Raw genomic sequence first — 20,420 nt, 5'->3', positions numbered from 1 at the left:
CCAAGGGAGCTGAGAATGTAATGTAACGTTTCAAATCATTGATTGAGAGGGCTGATATGACGAGCGCAGACCACGGACGATATTATTTATAGCAAAGCTATTCTTTCTCAATGATTGTCTGTGAACATGATTGAATAATGATACGAGCGTATGTACAAGTATAGATTACAAAATACTAAGAGTTGTGTTTAATGCAATATTCGCAGTACTTTGTCTGAAGGCTATTGTCAGTGCTTCCTTGTATAAGAACGCCAACAACATGCATTCGTCAACTGAGATAAACGTCAGTTTGTAGTCATTAAAAATTAGAAATCGTCGTTTGATTAAACACTCACAAATATCAAAATGACATGTCATGGCCTCCAAACGTATGTTAAGAAATTAAACACCCCCCCCCCCCCCTCCCACCCCCCACCACACACACACACACACACACACACACACACACACCCTCACCATCCACTATAACAGGAGATGAACTGTATGAACCAGGACTGACCACTAGATCGACACTTAATCAGTGTGTGATTTACCAGCTGACCAACTAGATAAACCCACATGCGTGAGACGGTTATAGTGTTTTAGTTCCAACTGCGAGTCAAGTCTTAACCATGCGTTTCATCCTTTTCCTGGCCTGTCTAGTGGGCGTTGGTCAGTCGGCTACCCTTGCCCCACCCGCAAAGTGCTGCACGGACAGGGAGTTCCAGGTCACGTTAGGGGAGGTGGGAGGGGCCATGTATAAACTAAACGGACACTATGTTCAGAACTTCCTTCAGGTCAGTAGATCCAGTCAGCCATTTTATTCCGTTTTAATGTAGCGATACATCCCGTTCATAGTACTGTGGAACCCCCTTAGTTTTGTTTGTTTGTTGGTTGGTTGTTTAACGCCGCACTCAGCAATAGTCCAGCTATACCACGGCCGTCTGTAAACAATCGCGACTGGACCAGACAATTCAGTGATTGACATCATGAGCATCGATCGACGCAATTGGGATACGATGACATTCATACACAAAGTCACCGAGCCTGACCACCCGATCCGTTAGTCGGCTCTTACGACAAGTATAGTCGCCTTTCACAGCAAGCATGTGTTGCTGAAGACCTATAATTCTACCCTGGATCTTTACGTGTTTTCTGTTTAGTGTTTAAACCCACAAATGACAATTCACTCATGATTGATTTATCTGGACATTGCGTATTCCGGACGACAAGGGAATTTATTCGTTTAAAAGTAAAATTACTCATGGAGTGAGCTAATGCTGTTTTGTTGCCATCAACAATCAGTTGTTGAGACCACGAGCAACTAAACGATCCAGGTCACACATTCATACTTGTCACACATTGTCACCAACCAATCCCTATGTTGTCGGTTTTATGGACAAGTGTGTGGTAAACGAGGGTTATTCTGGCCCAGAAGCCCCGCGGGATGGCATTAATATTTTGTGTGGTCATTTTATTTATGTAAATCAACTTTTAGATTGCAAAATAAACGAATATCGTGTCCACGAAATATATATGCCATGTTTAGTTACACGAGGTATTATTATATTGATCGTTATTAACTTTTGTTTGTTTGTTCTTTAAAGCTGCACTCAGCAATAGTCCAGCTATATGATAGCGGTCTGTAAATACTCGTCTCTGGACCAGACAATTCAGTGATGGACATCATGAGCATCAATTTGGATACGATGACATGCATCAACCAAGTCAGCGAGCCTGACCACCAAATCCCGTTAGTCGCCTCTGACGACAAGCACAGTTGATGAAGACCTATTCTAACCCGGATCTTCACGGGTCCGTTATTAACTACCATGACATATGTTTGTATTAGGGTTACAACAACCTCTACTACGACTCTTACAACGAGATGGTGGCCGTTGAATCTGTTATCACATCGAATGGGACAGTCACATCTACCAACATTCTCTTCGACTATCCGAAGGTAACCATACAACCAGTATAGTGAGTGAGTATTGTTTTACGCGGCCTTTAGCAATATTCCACCAAATCACGGCAAATGGGCTTCCCACATTACACCATGTGGGGAATCGAACTCGGGTCTTCGGCGTGACGAGCGAACACTTTAACGACTAGGCTTCCCCACCGCCCAAACAAACAATATACAATATGTCTATCGACGCTTTACATACGTGTTTCGACCGCCTCCGTGGTCTAGTGGTAGAGCGTCCGCCTGGGAGCGGAAGGTCCGGGGTTCGATCCTCGGCCGCATTATAACAAAAGACGTTAAACGATGGTACTTGTTGTTGCCCTGTCTGGCGCTCGGCATTAAGGGTCTAAAACAAGGACTGGTCGGCTCGGAGTCAGTGGATACCATGCCGCAGTTTAACATGAATACCCCACTCAGACACAGTATACTGACTCCGAGTGGGGTATTCATGTTAAACTGCGGCATGGCATCTCAGTGTGCTAGCACTTTAATCGGCATCAGTCCGGACTAGTACAAACAGCCACACACACGTGCATGCACGTCGCTATATAAGTGCAATAATCTTGGACGCGAAGTTAAACCCCATTTCACCTCACATACGTGTTTGTCGTTCCGCGTGTGCAATAATGTCACACCAAATCATTATGCTGTATCAGACATCGCAAAATATGATCCAAGACCACCCCATAATAAATGACCAGTCCCTAAATCCGAGCATAAGTAGAAAATAATGGTTTGTGTAAAATGTATTTCATTATTCTCAAATCATCTTCCTGAGGCAAGGGGCATCACGAAAACTGGACTTTTAATGGTCAGTGAACTCGCTTGACACGGGAAGATGTTTCAAATACTTCTCTCCGCACCCTTTCAAACCGGGCCCACGATTCTATCGATCACGCCCTATACCCTGTCCCGAAGTCTACCCCTTAAAGCGTGATCTAGTCACTACGTGTGGTAACGTGATTCACATCTAACCATGAACATGTGTGCATTTCAGAAATTTCAGTACGTTACTCCCAAGGGCGGCTCCTGTACTCGCTATGCCTTGGGGCAGGCGACTTTCCGGAAACCTTGCATACCAGGTATAAGATGCCAGGGGAACTTTATGTCAACAAAATGAGTAATGCAGTGGTTGGTTGGTTGGTTTGTTGTTTAACGCCGCACTGCGCAATATTCCAGCTATATGACAGCGGTCTGTAAACAATCGAGTCTGGACCAGACAATGATTAATATCATGAGCATCGATCCACGCTATTGGGATACGATGACATGCATCAACCAAGTCAGCGAGCCCGACCGCCCAATCCCGTTAGTCGTCTCTTCCGACAAGTATAATCGCCTTTTACGGCAAACGTGGGTTGCTGAAGACCGCTAGTGCAGTGGGGAAAATGCTATAAATATGTCACACCTTCTCCCATGTGCACAGATCTGACATCTTCCCCAGGCAAGGGAGTTAACTGACTTAATTGTCAGTTAACTCCCTTGCCCCGGGAAGATGGTTCGTTGATATGTTTTTTTACTGCCCATATTATTCGAAAATTCGTTTGTATCCTACCTGTTCCCTGATACTGTACCCTACCTGTTCCCTGCTACTGTATCCTACCTGTTCCCTGATACTGTAGTGTTCCCTGATACTGTACCCTACCTGTTCCCTGATACTGTATCCTACCTGTTTCCTGATATTGTATCCTACCTGTTCCCTGATACTGTAGTGTTCCCTGATACTGTATCCTACCTGTTCCCTGATACTGTATCCTACCTGTTCCCTGATACTGTAGTGTTCCCTGATACTGTACCCTATCTGTTCCCTGATACTGTAGTGTTCCCTGATACTGTATCCTACTTGTTCCCTGATACTGTATCGTACCTGTTTCCTGATACTGTATCCTACCTGTTTCCTGATACTGTATCCTACCTGTTTCCTGATACTGTACCCTATCTGTTCCCTGATACTGTAGTGTTCCCTGATACTGTATCCTACCTGTTCCCTGATACTGTATCGTACCTGTTTCCTGATACTGTATCCTACCTGTTTCCTGATACTGTATCCTACCTGTTTCCTGATACTGTACCCTATCTGTTCCCTGATACTGTAGTGTTCCCTGATACTGTACCCTATCTGTTCCCTGATACTGTAGTGTTCCCTGATACTGTATCCTACTTGTTCCCTGATACTGTATCGTACCTGTTTCCTGATACTGTATCCTACCTGTTTCCTGATACTGTATCCTACCTGTTTCCTGATACTGTACCCTATCTGTTCCCTGATACTGTAGTGTTCCCTGATACTGTATCCTACTTGTTCCCTGATACTGTATCGTACCTGTTTCCTGATACTGTATCCTACCTGTTTCCTGATACTGTATCCTACCTGTTTCCTGATACTGTACCCTATCTGTTCCCTGATACTGTAGTGTTCCCTGATACTGTATCCTACTTGTTCCCTGATACTGTATCCTACCTGTTTCCTGATACTGTATCCTACCTGTTTCCTGATACTGTACCCTATCTGTTCCCTGATACTGTAGTGTTCCCTGATACTGTATCCTACTTGTTCCCTGATACTGTATCGTACCTGTTTCCTGATACTGTATCCTACCTGTTTCCTGATATTGTATCCTACCTGTTTCCTGATACTGTATCCTACCTGTTCCCTGATACTGTAGTGTTCCCTGATACTGTACCCTATCTGTTCCCTGATACTGTAGTGTTCCCTGATACTGTATCCTACTTGTTCCCTGATACTGTATCGTACCTGTTTCCTGATACTGTATCCTACCTGTTTCCTGATACTGTATCCTACCTGTTTCCTGATACTGTATCCTACCTGTTCCCTGATACTGTAGTGTTCCCTGATACTGTACCCTATCTGTTCCCTGATACTGTAGTGTTCCCTGATACTGTATCCTACTTGTTCCCTGATACTGTATCGTACCTGTTTCCTGATACTGTATCCTACCTGTTTCCTGATATTGTATCCTACCTGTTCCCTGATACTGTATCCTACCTGTTCCCTGATACTGTATCCTACCTGTTCCCTGATACTGTAGTGTTCCCTGATACTGTACCCTATCTGTTCCCTGATACTGTAGTGTTACCTGATACTGTATCCTACCTGTTCCCTTACTATTTTCGAACAGTATATTTGTCAGGTGCGAGTTTCAGATGAGTCTGAGTTCGACGGTTACTCCTACATGGGGTATGGCGCGGAGCAGCTCTCCCTGGTCAGCTGGAGATACCGACAGCCGGGAACTGACCACATCGTCAAGCTGTCCGTCACCAAGGAAGGCTGCATCCCCGTCATCGAGAATATATTCGGACACTTCAAGACCAACATCAGTGACTCAGGTATCGCTCAAAATGAATATGAATCAATGAAATGAATACTTGAGGGCTGAATGGGAGCGGGAAGGGAATGTTGTTTTACTTCGCAATCATCACTATTCCATGTTTATCACTGCAGTGTGAAGGAATTGATTGATTGATTGATTGATTGATTGATTGATTGATTGATTTATTGATATGATTGATTGATATGATCGAGTGATCATTAATTGGTGATTGGTTGATTGATTGATCATTAATTGGTGATAAGTTAATTGATTGGCTGATTGATTGACAATTTATTGATGAATTAATGCTGATTGGTGATTGATTGGTGATTGGAATCAAGTTAATCTGTCCTCTGCAAACCAGTGGTTGGCAGCATCGGACCAAGGCCGTCATGGTAGGGCTGATATATGTATGCAGCATGCCGTTACACTAACCAAATCGTGAGGGTGCTGTGGTCTTAATCTGTCCCGAAATACCCACAGGCAGCGTTAGAAATTGGCTCTAGTCCTATAGTCCTTGCCAAAGTGCCCAATAGTTAAGGGTTCCTAAGGACTTTTAGAAATTTGCCCTTTTTAAGGTTTTTGTTTTATGCTATCATTGTAAGGACTAGTGGGCTAAACCTTGTAGTTTCTATCGCCGACAGGGATAAAGTAAACAACGAATCAATGTATTCATCTGATCAATCTGTGAGGTATTGGTTACTTGTTTCAGTGGCTGCCAATACCATGTTCCTGATGGCTAGATTCCAGCCATCGATCAGCAATCGCGATTTATTCAAAATACCCTCCGGATGTTCCAGCTCAACGGGCACGGTAAGATGTGTGGGTTGTGACTGACATCAGCGTGGTGTTCATTACCTTAGATATCCAAGCTTCCATTAACTCTGTGATTATTTAAATAATATTAACTTTTATCAACCATATTACAACTTCGAAACCACGCCACGCTGTTGTCAAGACTGATGGTTAATTATTTGGTGTTACCTGGACAGAAGAGAAATATATTTCTGGACCTCATTGGGGAAATAATAATTTTAAATACAGTAAACTACGGTTATAACGAACTCAAAGGGACCACTAGTTTTAGTTCGTCATAACCCTAGTTCGTTATAAGCATATATACAGCATATATACAACAAATGGCCGGGACTGAAAAATATGTTCTTTATATTGAACGTGTTCGTTATAACCGTAGTTCGTTATAAGCATTTATGCAGCATATATACAACATATGGCCGGGACTAAAAAATATGTTCTTTATATTGAACGTGTTCGTTATAACCGTAGTTTACTGTAATGTCTCCTTTGTCTTTGGCCGTACGGTAACTGGTTGTTAACAGTTAACTGAATAAAACAGAAATTTATTTCTGAGCCTAATGGGAAATAATTATTTTAAACATGGCTCCTTTGTCTTTGACCCTAAATTAGCTGATTGTTTGTTAAACGCCGCTTGAAAATGACGTAACTTCTTTCTGTAATTTACCTTGATGTGGGTCCTTTTCACACAAAAACGTGTGTCGTCAGCGGCATTCGAACCCGCTAGCTAATGTAGTCTTCTGCCACGGCAACAAGTAAAAAGTCATGTGGAATAAACAATGACATATTTACATACATCGAGACGAAGAGCTAATGCCTGGATAGATTTGTTATTTATTCAATATGCTATACTTTACATTAAACGTACATGTGATTTGATACCTTTTTGGGGGTTTGGGATAGTGGTCGTCGGGACACCCTGAAACCCTTTCTCTGGATCCGTGCATCACGTAGATTTCTTACAGTTAAATATAGAGTTCTTGAATATCTTTTTTTTAAATGCGATTATCAATGCAATGTTATTTAAACCCTCGAAGTGCTAGGGTTCTTTGACCTATGTTAGCCATTGTTTAAATCATCTCCCCGAGGCAAGGGAGTTGACTGAGTATTAAAGTCCAATTTCCACCCTTGCCGAACTAGGCTGGAATTTCAAGGATCGATCGAAGCGCCACCAGTGGCTATTACGAGTTATGTCCCTTCGATGTCCCTCCTATTGACCAATCAGATTCCATCTCTTATACCACTTGCATTTGCTTCAAACGAAATGTCTGGGCCCAGTCAAGACGATCTGATCGAAAACCATGATCTATATTGTAGTAAAACGGGATTAATAACATGAAATATTTGCAAAATATCTGTCGACGCCCAGTTGACGGTACAAATGCTTTGTAAATTCCGCAGTCAACCGAAATCTGCTCGTTGAAATCCATGTTTTTTTACGAACCGGATGTCTAGTTCGTTACGCGATTTTGATTGAACTATGCCTAGACTCGTTTGTCCAGTCAAAGTGTAACTCTGAAATTCCCGTCTTGTTCGGCAAGTGTGAAAACTGGACTTTTATGGTCAGTTAACGCCCTTGCCTCGGGAAGAGAGGTTTAAATAGGTTGGACTACTCCGATGTATAATTGTTGAGATGGTCAGTAAAACCTGGGCTTTTTTCTACCTATGCTTTTATATAATTTCAAATTATTGCTGATATTTCATTCCATGATAGATTTGTTTATTAAATATATGATTTAAAGAAGTTATTCCTTCTTCGTTCTTCCAGATCCCTCAACCCGTTGGTCGCTCTCTACGTGGCATCCATGCTCTCTTCACCAATTAAATACTCCGCATGCATTTTTCCTCTCTGTTTGTTGTTTAATGCTGTATTCCAGCAATATGACGGCGCTCTGTAAGGAACCAGACAATCCAGTGATTGACAAGAGCACCGATCTACGCAATAGGTACACGATGATATGCATCAACCAATTCACCGAGCCTGACCACCGATCCCGTTAGTCGCCTTTTACTATAAGCATCCCAGGACACAGGAGGCACAGGACATTGTTTCAATGTTGAAATTTGGTTGGTACTTGAAAAATATTGTATCAACATAATTTCAACATTTTCCTTTCGATATTTGAAGATATGTTGAAATGTCACATTGTTTTCAACATTGATTCATCAGTAGCCTTTCGATTTCTGAAAATATATTGAAATCTGACATTGTTTTCAACATTGTTAATATGATGAGATAGGACATTGTCTTCAACAATATTGAGAATTGAGATGTGTGTTGAAAACCGACACTGTTTCAAAATTGAAAAGCGATCTTAAATTCAACATTTCATTAACACATAAATTCAACTTTTCTATATGAAATATATATTTTTGTCGTTGAATGGAATCAATATTTTTATAGACTCTAGACTCCATGTTTTACACTAAACGATACGATTAAAACAAATACTTCATATTTTAAACATAAATACATTTGGTTTAACGATTCTTATTATATATATTAATTTAAACCTTTAATATTGACAATGAATATTCGCATTTAACCTGAACATTCCCTGTGTGTATTTGGGCATTCTGATAAATGTCGATAATAGTTTTCTTCTGTAACTTCGGTTTTTTCTTCATTATGGTTGTGCATGCAGAGCACTTAGTTTAACAAACCGCCTTCGTGGTCTAGTGGTAGAGCATCCGCCTGGAGAGCGGAAGGTCCGGGGTTCAATCCCCGGCCGTCTCATTCCGAAAGACGTTAAGATATGGTACTTGTTGTTACCCTGTCTGACGCTCGGCATTAAGGGGTTAAAACAAGGACTGGTCGGCTCGGAGTCAGTATAGTGTGTCTGAGTGGGGTATTCATGTTAAACTGCGGCATGGTAAGCTGGTGGTGAGCGAGCACAATAAATCGTCAAGTCAGGACAAGAACAAGCAGCCACACACACACACGTGCATGCACGTGGCTATATAAGTGCAATAATCTTGGACGCGACCTTAAACCCAATTTCACCTCGCCTTAGTTTAACATTTACAATACATTAATATGTGAGTTAATTATAATATTCTAAAATGCCAACTTAAGTCTGAGCAACTGTATTTGGTATATGGCATCGAACACTTTGAGTAATGACATATTTAGCAGTGCTGTGATTCAGGGTTCAAACCCAGGTAGCTGCCTAATATTTTAAAGCTTTTTTGTAAAAGCCACATCTGTCATCTGATCACATGATCAGAAGCACATGTTGGCAATAGGGCAGAATGCCACCATGTTTGGACCAGGGCTCTTCTTATGGCAGAACACAGAGGTGGGTTGTATTGTATACATGTATAATGTTCCTAGTATGTACACACGTTCTGACATATAACTTTCTTTTATTGAAGTAATTGAGATGGAAGTTGGATGGTTGTATAGTTAGCTAAGATTTTGTTTCCATTTGTAGTTTTCTGAACCTCACCAGCTACCGTCCTAATTAGCATTCGACATACAACGTTTGTACTGTAATAACTCTACAACGCTACAACGCTACATATTTTTGTGCAAACGAAAAATGGCAGTAAGCTTTGATTGTGAGAAGGTATCTGTATATTGTGAAGAATCGTTATCTTTATGTGTTTAGAAGATATTTTCTATTTCTACATTTACTCGACAGGACGAGGGGGGCAGATGTCTGATGAATCAAGGGAGATAATGAAGCCTTCCGGCTGTAAATTTCGTGTTCAGTGTGTTCCCAACTGAATTTAATTCTCGACATCACCAGACCCTTAGAGGGATGTGCGAAATCATGGATGTGCCAAAGGTTACATGCTTTTAGGACGCTGCTGACAGATTGTTTCCCTTATAGGACTGTGCCATGGATTGTACTTACTTAATTGAGGGACAGTTTGGTTTGAAGGTTGTAATTTCTGATCAAGCAGTATTAAAAACATTGTCATTTCTTCAGACAATCGCTTGTCTTGTCTTATAGTAAATAAACAATTATTACAATCTGGTCGAAGTCCGCGTCATCTAAACAAACAATTATTACAATCTGGTCGAAGTCCGCGCCATCTAAACAAACAATTATTACAATCTGGTCGAAGTCATCTAAACAAACAATCTGGTCGAAGTCCGCGCCATCTAAACAAACAATTATTACAATCTGGTCGAAGTCATCTAAACAAACAATGTGGTCGAAGTCCGCGCCATCTAAACAAACAGTTATTACAATCTGGTCGAAGTCATCTAAACAAACAATCTGGTCGAAGTCCGCGTCATCTAAAGTTAAAACCTCGTCAAAGTAGACGATGATTTGATTGACGGTCCAGTGAATTGTCGCTTTAAGTCGGACATTTCCTGGGTGTATGCAGGTAAAAGTACCAAAGTCAAGCCATACAGTAAGCGTGGCCTCATGTGGATATTCACAAATAACCGAAACAAATTAACAAATCTTCCGTCTCCATCTCAGTTTTTACCCTCATACAGGTTCAGCGCATACTCCATGGACCGGTTAAAATCAAAACCAAATATAACTATTAATAAAGAGACTATTCGACAATATAAACTAATACGCAGTCTCCGCCATCTCATTGCTATAACCGATAATAGTAGATCTATTGTTTTCGGGACTTAAGGTTAAATTTTGAAAAGATTTTGAACAAAATTACAAATGACAAAAATAGTCAAAACATGATTGCATCCGAAATGAAACGGCGATCTTCACATGCTATGACATTTGCACAAGGTTATCAATACAGAAAGTACTACATACAACTTATCCTAAGATGAAGATGATAAAGAAGGTAGATTATTTTGTAGGTATGTCATCGAGTTTAGGAAACTCATTTGATGTGCTGCCTCTGTTTTATTAATTAGCGTCATCCATTATTACTTATGGCAGGACAACATTCCCCTTGTCTGATTCCTCGTCAGGATCAACACTGAACAGCCCGTAGTACAACGCTCCCGGTGTTGTTCAGGTGAACACTTGACTTGCCTTTGCATGTATTTGTGACGGGTGCCACCTGGTACCATCACTATTTTATTCATAGACACATGTTTATGATTTAATGAAGTGGATTGACATCTTTTCATACTATATGATAAATTTCATATGGAATGGGGAAATGGTTAATTACAGTGTTCCACTATAACACAACGTATTTATCGTTGTCGAAATAAGCTTTTTGCCCCACATTGTGTACGTCAATTCGACAATTTCGGTGGCGGTAGTGTCATGGTGTGGGGGGCCATATCCTACACCACGAGATCTGACTAGGTTGTGGTTCAGGGAAATCTGACAGCAAATCGTTACATGAATCAAATTCTTCAACCCCACCTTCTTCCAATCATTGACCACCAGAAGGAGTTGTTTCAACAGGACAACGCTCCACTGCACACTGCTCGTGTCACGGTAGACTACTCTCCATAGTGCCAACATCAACGGCTTGCCCTGGCCTTCAGGATCTCCAGATCTCAACGCAATCGAACACCTCTGGGATGAACTCGATCGACGTGTACTTCAATGTCAGAACACGCCACAGACACTCCCACAACTGGCCAACGCGCTACAAGCAGAATGTCGCAGAATTCCGCAGGACAGAATTCGTACACTTATCCAGTCAGTGCCGAGGAGATGCAGAGCCGTGATTGCTGCCCGGGGCGGTCACACGAGGTACTGAGTTCAGCGCAATCTTGTGACCTTATGTGACATGACAATGAACAGGTTTCAATGCCTTTGTACAACGACAGCGTGTGACTATCGAGCTCCAAAATTTCATATTTTTGTATCTATGATATTAAATTAAATATATCGACTTTATCAGGTACAATACATTTACTAAAACTCTACCGTGCGTATCTTTTTTTGAAGAGTGTATGTATAAATAATGTATTACTTAAGTAAATAAAATGAGCATGGATGGGTCAGTTAACAAATCAGTTTCTTTCACGATGGAACGTATTCGTTGGTTCAACGAAATACATACGAGGTGAGGTGGGGTGGGGTTTAACGTCGCGACCAAGATTATTGCACTTATATAGCGACTTGCATGCACGTGTGTGTGGCTGCCTGTACTAGTCTGGACTGATGCCGATTTATAGTGCTAACCCACTGAGATACCAGTTTAACATGAATACCCCATTCAGACACAGTATACTGACTCCGAGCCGACCAGTCCTTGTTTCAGCTCCTTAATGCCGAGCGCCAGGCAGGGTAACAACAAGTACCTACATACGACCTCTTCTCTCACATTAAGATGTCGTGATATAACATAGGCATTAAACCCATTTACTCGCAGGTAAAAAAACACATTTCTACAGTATTTCCGAAATCAAGGCAATTGCTACCACATCCCATGACCACTCCATTGCAACAGGCGTATTTGATTTCGGTATAAAGTTTTTGTTATTTTTTTAAAAGGAAGAAATGGAATATATCAATTCTTGGGCAGACAGTACAATGGTATGTAACACACTGTTTCAGCAAAATACTGACATCAACCGTTTTTGCTGAATAATTTCAGCGACAAAACATTTTCCATAAATCTAAAGAAACCGTTGTACGGTTCCGAATATACCATACGCACGTGGGAAATGATACGCTCGATACGCTCGACCCGTGAAGATTCCGGGGTAGTATAGATATTCAGCAACCCGTGCTTGCCGTAAAAAGCGACTATGCTTGTCGTAAGAGGCGACTAACGGGATCGGGTGGTCTGGCTCGCTGACTTGGTTGATGCTTGTTATCGTTTCCAAATTGCGTGTATCGATGCTCATGATGTCAATCACTGGATTGTCTGGTCCAGACTCGATTATTTACAGACCGCCGTCATACAGCTGGAATATTGCGCAGTGCGGCGTTAAACAACAAACCAACCAACCAACCACTGCATTAGTCCTTTTGTTGACATATAGCTGGAATATTGCTGAGTGGGGCGTTAAACCACAAACAAACAGACAAACAAACAAACAATGATACGCTCACCTTTTCGCAAACACCTGGTATCATCACTATTTGATAGTAATTCATAAACATATGCTCTTGATATAGATTTCAAAGAGCGTCATACGACCCTTGCTCAGAAGTTGTTTGATCAAGGTTACAACATCCAAGGCCTCAGTAATGCTTTCAAAAAGTTTCATGGTTGACATGAAGAGTACTTTGCCAAATTTGACGCATCAGTGACCGAAATCATGTCCGATGCAATTCATTTCTTGGACTAGTACCTTATGTTCTCGTGTCATTTTCAGGTGAACAATTGACTTGCCTTTGCATGTGTTTGTGGCTGGTGTCACAGGTGCGGCAGGATACGATCACCTACAAACACCGTGTATCATCACTATTTGATAGTGATTCATTAACACATGTTCATGATATAGTCGGAATCGCATAGTGGACTCTACTTTTTGCAGAGATTTCTTACGATTATGTAAATGGTTTTGTCGTTTTTTAATTATCCAACTAAAACCCTTTCAGTATTTTGCCGAAACATTACATTGCCTGCCCAAGAATTCACCAAATCACACTGTCCGTTTCAAAACAAGCTCGTCCAACGAAACAACGAGAGATAAAGCATTTGCAGATAGCAGATCTATTTTGGTAGAGTGGCGTATCCCAAACTAAGGCATTCATACAACGTGGCAGATGGTCTGTCAGTACAGCCGAAGACTTCACACACAAAGCTTGTCTCCACGATGAGGTTTCTGATATTGACCGCAATGGTGGGCCTCTCCTTGGGGGCCGGTAGTGACCCCCCTAGGCCTTGTTGTACCGACCACCAGTTCGAGGCGGTCATGGGCCAGGTTGGGGGGAATGTCTACAATCATCATGGGCATCTTACACAGAACTGGCTAGATGTAAGTTTCCTTATTTGTTTGTTTGTTTGTTGTTTAACGCCGCACTCAGCAATATTCCAGCTATATGACGGCGGTCTGTAAATAATCGAGTCTCGACCAGACAATCCAGTGATTCACGTCATGAACATCGATCCACACAATTGTGATCGATGACATGAATCAACCAAGTCAGCGATCCAGACCACCCGATACTGTTAGTCGCCTCTTACGACGAGCATAGTTGCCTTTTACGACAAGCATGGGTTGCTGAAGACCTATTCTACCCCGGATCTTCACGGGTCAGATGTAAGTAAAGCAATGTATCTTAACGCATTCTCGGGGCACATATGGTTCACTCTTCCAAGATGCCGCTGAGTTGTGTGCCATAATCCTACCAGGATCCACAAGCCATTGGAGTTTTCCTTCCAAATCATGCCTTTACATACTTAGCGAGGCTGTAACTCGTTGAACACTCTTTCACCTGTGGAGACCGCCTCCGTGGTGTAGTGGATAGACCGCCTGCCCAGAGAGCAGAAGGTCGGTAATTCCGCACCCTGGCCACCTCACACCAAAAGACATTGAAAGGTGTTACTTGCTGTTACCCAGCCTGGCGCTCGTCATTAAAGACATAAAACAAGGACCGGTCGGCTTGGACTCAGTATACACGCAAACTAAACACAAGCAAACATACACACGCAAACACACAAACACACACACGCAAACGCATACACACACACGCACGCACGCACGCACGCACACACAAAAGACCAAACGTCTCGATCTCTACAAAATCCCAGGTCAAATCGCCACAATATATCAAATATTTCGATGTTTCAAATGGTCGGTCCCTTGGGGAAAGAGCTCTGTGCAGAGTTGCGCCCCTTAGACGTGACAGAATAATATGATCGTAGGTTCGTTATTGTTATGATTCTTAGTTTATCATCACCATTCCATGCTGGTTGAGCGTTAGTTTAGGCTTACCACCTACTCCAAGTTGACTCTTCGAGATGGAACTGACATATTGTACAAAGTGGCGTTAAACCAAACTTACTGAATGCAACAACACTTGACATCGTACAGGGCTACAACAAGGTCCACTACGACGCCTACAACAAGATGATCGCTGTGGAGGCCCACCAGACCCTGATGAACGGATCCGTGACCGTCACTAACATCCTGCTGGATTATCCCAACGTGAGAATGATACACCATGTGTTGACTGACATATATTTATCTCAGTAGTGAGTAAGCTAAACCCTAACGTGCGCAACGGCATTGTTATAGCCACTTAATACCGACTTAATCCCAATAGAAATAATTCACATAGTAAACGTGGAAATTCCGAAGAACGAATAATAAGGTGGTTTTTTTTACCTCTCTGGCTCTTTTTAATCTTAAGAAAGACATAGATTAAGCATTTGTTATTCCATCTTCCCGTGGCAAGGGAGTTTACTGACTTTAAAAGTCCAGTTTCCTCCCTTGCCGAACTAGGCTGGAATTCCTGGGCTCGACCGTAGCGCCACCAGTGGCTGGTACGAGTTACGTCCCTTCTATGCCTCTCCTATGGACCAATCACATTCCACCTCTCGTAACACTTGCATTTGCTTCAAAGAAAACGGCGGCGCCCAGTCAAGACGATCTGATCGATAATCAATATCTATATTGAGATAAAATGAGTCTTACATCGCGAAGTGAAATGAAATCACGTGAGCACCTTGATTAAAAACCTGGAAGATGTCTGTTGCCAACGAGTTGGCGGTGAACATACTTTGTAAATACTGCAATCGACCGAAATCTGCAAGACAGTTTACGAACCGGATTTTGATTTCGCTGCGTGATTGTGATTGGACTATGCATAGACTCGTTAGTCCAGCCAAAATGTAACTCCATAATACCAGACAAGGGTGGAAACTGGACTGTATAGTCAGTTAACTCACTTGCCTCAGGAACATGTTGTTTTTTCGGGACTTCCACTTTTCTGTGTAAATTATCTTTTACGAACTATCGTTACAATTCAGAGTTGCGTCCACTAGGGGTGCTGGAAACCTATGATCTTGGGTTCGAATCCCGGTTCACCCTGATTATGTTTCTATGTTTGTCAGCACCATACCCGTGCTCGTTGGTTTCACTGAAGTGGTAAACTGAGAACTGTGTCACTTTCCTCCACGTGGAGACGACACGCCGTGGTATAACTGAAATAACGTACAAGGCGGCGTTAAAACCGACTCACCCACTCATTCATTATTGTGTTCTGGAAATTGAAGAATATCATGCTTAAATGCATGTAGATAAACTATATTTATAGGCATTATGACGCCATAAATACTGCTGTTGTGTGTCGCCAATGACTACAATGTACGTTAAAGTTTTCATTTCACCTGAAGAGCCGTTGAACGGCGAAAGATCTTGTGTGCATATAAGCAGTCTTGACAATATCTATCTATCTATCTATCTATCTATCTATCTATCTATCTATCTAATAATGTTGCATATTTAACCGATGTGCGTATATACATATATCGGTTATGCATGCAACATTATGCAAATGGAAGCCTGGTTATCCATCTTGGATAACGCAATGTTGCTGTGAAGGATAACTATAAGAATATCCCATTGTGGCCATGGTCTGTCAGCACCCTGTTCGCGTGATAACCAGATCACACGGTCATCCAGGTGCCGACCGTCCACAACCAACATACGACCTTCACACTAACGATTTCTATATATAACTCAAGACACCATTCAGAACATCGCTAAACCAAAATTACCAGTACATCTATTTTTTTCTGCAGAAAAGACAGTATATCCAAAATCAAGGCAATTGCTACCACACCCCGCTGACCAGGACAATGCGAGAACCGTGTGTTCCTGGTACGTACTATTAGTTCCTCTTTTTTATTAAAAAAAAAAAAGAAGAAAATAATAGAATCAATTCTTGGACAGACTTTTCTTCCTTTGACCACAACCCACAGTAAAACGTTATACTAATTTTAGCAACTCTTAAAAAAAAACCAAGCAAACCACACTAGTTGTGAACACCTAGAAAACTGATCAATCTTTGACGCCCTATAGCCCATAATATTGGATTTCGGTGGGGTAGCCTAGTAGTTAAAGCGTTCGCTCGTCACGCCGAAGACCCGGGTTCGATTCCCCTCACGGGTACAATGTGTGAAGCCCATTTCTGGTGTCCCTTGCCGTGATATGGCTGGAATATTGCTAAAAGCGGCATAAAACCATACTCAGTCACTATTGTTGAATTTTTCTTCTCATTTATCAATAAGTTCGTATGAACAGAGGTCTTTCAACTATGTACAATGTACACGAGCAGTAAGCACCGGGTACTATAAAGGAGAAACACCACTAAATATGATTTATTTCGACCAAACCATGGTTTGTGAATGTTTCATATGCTGATTATCATTTTGCCAGACTCTGCTCAGTACATTGGGCCAACGTACATGGGATACGGCACGTCGAAGCTGGCTCTAAATAACTGGGAGTACCACCCCAAGAACACAGACCAGTCCCTCAAGGTGGCCCTCACGCAGGAGGGGTGCACACCCATTGTCGAGTCTTTTGTGGGTCACGTAAAGACGAATGATGGGAAAGAGAGTATGTAAAGCTACATGTTGTTTTAATACGTATGTTTATTTGTCGATTAGTGTTCCAGTTAGATGACAGCGGCCTGTAATTAGTCGAATCCAGCGATTGATATTATGAGCCACGATCTACCGCCGCCGGGGAACGATGACACGCAATTAACGAGGTCAACGAGTCTGACCTCCCCATACATTAGCATTCGTGACCAACTCGTGTTTTTCCGGGACAAGCGGAACAGCGACTCGTGTCCCTCTCGTGGCCATTTGTGCGACTGGGTTCCGTCTAAGCGCAAACGGGCATAGTTACAAGAATTGTCAACTCGTTGCCTAAAGATTCATGTATATTTCCCCCATGTCATATATAGTCCAGATGCTATTTAAACACATTTGGACCTACGGTATTTATAAAGTATGATTGAACACATTTAACTGTATCTAGGGTATATTTTTAGATGAAAGACATGTGTAAATTCAATGTTTGTCCCTAGGGGATTCTTTGACCGAAGTGCTTGAAGTCATACGCGCATTGTTTTGTCGTATTTTCCCCCATAACCTTCCTCGATAGGGGGACGAGTCTTCTTGCAGGTTGCGGGAACAGGCGAGTGGGGACGAATGCATCCATTAGGTCTCCTCTTACGACCATCATGGGTAATTTGGGGCCTATACTAACCCAGCTTGGGGGCACGGGTGACCCAGTCGTCGAAGGCACCGCGATTCGCTGTGCAGAGTTTCATCCCTTGTACACGCCAGCAAACTATGATTGTGGTTCGAATCCCGGTTCGCCCCGATTATGCTTTAGGTTTTTCAGCACCATACCCGTGCTCGTGGGTTTCACCTAAGTGGTAAACGTCTGAGACCTGCATCACTTGGGGCTTTCCTCCCACATTAAGCTGACACGCCGTGATATAACTGGAATACTGTTAAAAGCGGCGATAAACTCAACTCACTCACTCACTATAACCCAGCTTCATTGCACTGGAAGAAAGATGCAATAATGTTATTACCCATAACTGATTTTGACCACCGCATATCGTTAATCCTGTTCGTGGTTTCAGACAGCACTGCTGGATTATGTGGTTGTCAGAATACATTTCTTGCTGTTATCACCTAAAGCCTATTTCTTTAGTCTTGCACTTTGTATATTATTATTTACAGCGATTGAGACAAACTTTGTGTACGTCTTCAGTGAGTTTCGAACTGGACTCCGAAACAGTGACGTGTTCAACGTCCCCCAAGCATGCCGGATGTCATCTTCGGTGAGTACACACCACACACAGAGACATTACTTTACGGGCGCTATAGTCAGACCGCCTCCGTGGTAGAGCGTCCGCCCGGAGAGCGGAAGGTCCGGTGTTCGATCCCCGGCCGCGTCAGACCAAAAGACGTTAAAAGATGGTACTTGTTGTTACCCTGTCTGGCGCTCTGCATTAAAGGGCTAAAAAAGGACTGGTCGGCTCGGAGTCAGTATACTGTGTCTGAGTGGGGTATTCATGTTAAACTGCGGCATGGTATCTCAGTGAGCTAGCACTATAAATCGGCATCAGTCCGGACTAGTACGAGCAGCCACACACATACACGTACATGCACGTCGCTATATAAGTGCAATAATCTTGGACGCGACGTTAAACCCTATGTCACCTCACCTCCACACCGCTATAGTCAAGGCTGAACTCATATTTTATCGTTCTGGTTCTTGGAGCATTGGCAGGTAAATATGCGTGGTGAGAACCCCAAAATGGGTTTCTCATATCGTACTTACATTGAGATTTAAAAACAGCTTTAACGAGTGACGATAAGTACGTTTTTTGGACCATCCCGCCAAGCCGCCTTTAAACATAACCGCCAAACTCTGCCTTTCCCATAACGAGCCTGCGCTATCGGACTATCGGACTATCGTGTATAACAGGCTGCTATTACACTGGAATGGTTTGCAGAAAGGGATTTCATTTGTGACGTATTCCGTTCATGTGTTACCTAAGATCTGTCTTCATGGGGTATCGCGTGATTGCATCCTTTATGTGAGTGATCAAATGTAAGGAACACCACAGGGGTGCTCCACACGTTGTATTGGTGTGTAGAAATGAACGTAGTCCTTGGCCTGAGAAGCGAACACTTTTCCCACTAGGGTATCGCGCCGCCCTATTAAGATAATAAACAGCTATGACTTTCAGTTTACAGTAGAATAAGAGATATAGAACTTGATGACTTCGAGACGAGGAGGGGGAACGAGTGGCCCAGTCGTCTAAGGCGCCGCGATTCGCTGTGCAGAGTTGTGTCCCTTGGGCACGCCAGAAACCTATGATTGTGGGTTCGAATTCCGGTTCGCCCCGATTATGTTTCTTGGTTTGTCAGCACCATACCCGTGCTCGTGGGTTTCACCGAAGTGGTAAACGTCTGAGACCTGCATCACTTCGGGCTTTCCTCCCACATTAAGCTGACACGCCGTGATATAACTGGAATACTGTTCAAAGCGGCCTTAATACCCCACTCACCCACTCACTCACTCGAGACGAGGGTGCTTATTGTGATGCAAAGGTTTTATGAAAGAAAAGAAAAATCTATTAATTCGTTGTATAGCTAATGAACAAAATGTATGCTCTAAACATATCTAAATCTAGCACGCAATGGGTTAGTCTGTAATAAGTGTAGGCTGGTACTTAGAGTTGCCTGTCATACTCTCTATATTGTTGTAAAGGTCTTGTAAGACGATTTTTGTTATAGATTAAAAAGTGTTGACCTGATTTGCTTGATGCTCGTGTCTACGGAAGAGGTACATTTGCTATAATTGATATATTTACACCATTTGTTTCAGATACCAAACCCGGTGGGCAGGTCCGTCCGTCACGTCCAAACATTGTTCTCTCAGTGAAGACACACCCTCTGGTAACATTTCCCCCTTAATAAACGGAACTCTGAAA

At 42.4% G+C, this 20,420-nt stretch overlaps 2 protein-coding genes across 2 annotated transcripts; both read left to right on the top strand.

Moving 5' to 3' along the window:
* Window positions 1-554: 554 nt before the first annotated feature.
* LOC139469402 (ependymin-related protein 2-like) lies at window positions 555-7,935 on the top strand. The gene is made up of 6 exons (XM_071251567.1): window positions 555-776; window positions 1,832-1,942; window positions 2,946-3,030; window positions 5,114-5,296; window positions 5,993-6,093; window positions 7,865-7,935. Exons 1-6 carry the CDS (start codon window positions 612-614, stop codon window positions 7,919-7,921), a joined length of 702 nt encoding a protein of 233 aa, XP_071107668.1. The 5' UTR covers window positions 555-611; the 3' UTR covers window positions 7,922-7,935.
* A 5,755-nt stretch (window positions 7,936-13,690) lies between these two features.
* Window positions 13,691-20,420, top strand: LOC139469401 (ependymin-related protein 1-like). Its single transcript, XM_071251566.1, has 6 exons — window positions 13,691-13,924; window positions 14,984-15,097; window positions 16,696-16,774; window positions 17,333-17,515; window positions 18,658-18,758; window positions 20,315-20,420. Exons 1-6 carry the CDS (start codon window positions 13,763-13,765, stop codon window positions 20,369-20,371), a joined length of 696 nt encoding a protein of 231 aa, XP_071107667.1. The 5' UTR covers window positions 13,691-13,762; the 3' UTR covers window positions 20,372-20,420.

The sequence above is a fragment of the Haliotis cracherodii genome, unplaced genomic scaffold (assembly GCF_022045235.1).
Source record: "Haliotis cracherodii isolate W230 unplaced genomic scaffold, xgHalCrac1.p SCAF_2, whole genome shotgun sequence".
NCBI classification, from domain to species: domain Eukaryota; kingdom Metazoa; phylum Mollusca; class Gastropoda; order Lepetellida; family Haliotidae; genus Haliotis; species Haliotis cracherodii.
The sequence above is the reverse complement of the archived record's forward strand: the minus strand, read 5'-3'. Positions and strand labels throughout refer to the sequence as shown.

Excerpts from the sequence above, each read along its gene's own strand:
- LOC139469402 (XM_071251567.1), top strand. The coding sequence starts at position 612 with ATGCGTTTCATCCTTTTCCTGGCCTGTCTAGTGGGCGTTGGTCAGTCG. Across the intron at positions 3,031-5,113 it reads CCGGAAACCTTGCATACCAG|ATGAGTCTGAGTTCGACGGT; the intron begins GTATAAGATGCC and ends TGCGAGTTTCAG. Across the intron at positions 5,297-5,992 it reads GACCAACATCAGTGACTCAG|TGGCTGCCAATACCATGTTC; the intron begins GTATCGCTCAAA and ends TACTTGTTTCAG.
- LOC139469401 (XM_071251566.1), top strand. The coding sequence starts at position 13,763 with ATGAGGTTTCTGATATTGACCGCAATGGTGGGCCTCTCCTTGGGGGCC. Across the intron at positions 16,775-17,332 it reads GCGAGAACCGTGTGTTCCTG|ACTCTGCTCAGTACATTGGG; the intron begins GTACGTACTATT and ends TCATTTTGCCAG. Across the intron at positions 18,759-20,314 it reads CATGCCGGATGTCATCTTCG|ATACCAAACCCGGTGGGCAG; the intron begins GTGAGTACACAC and ends CATTTGTTTCAG.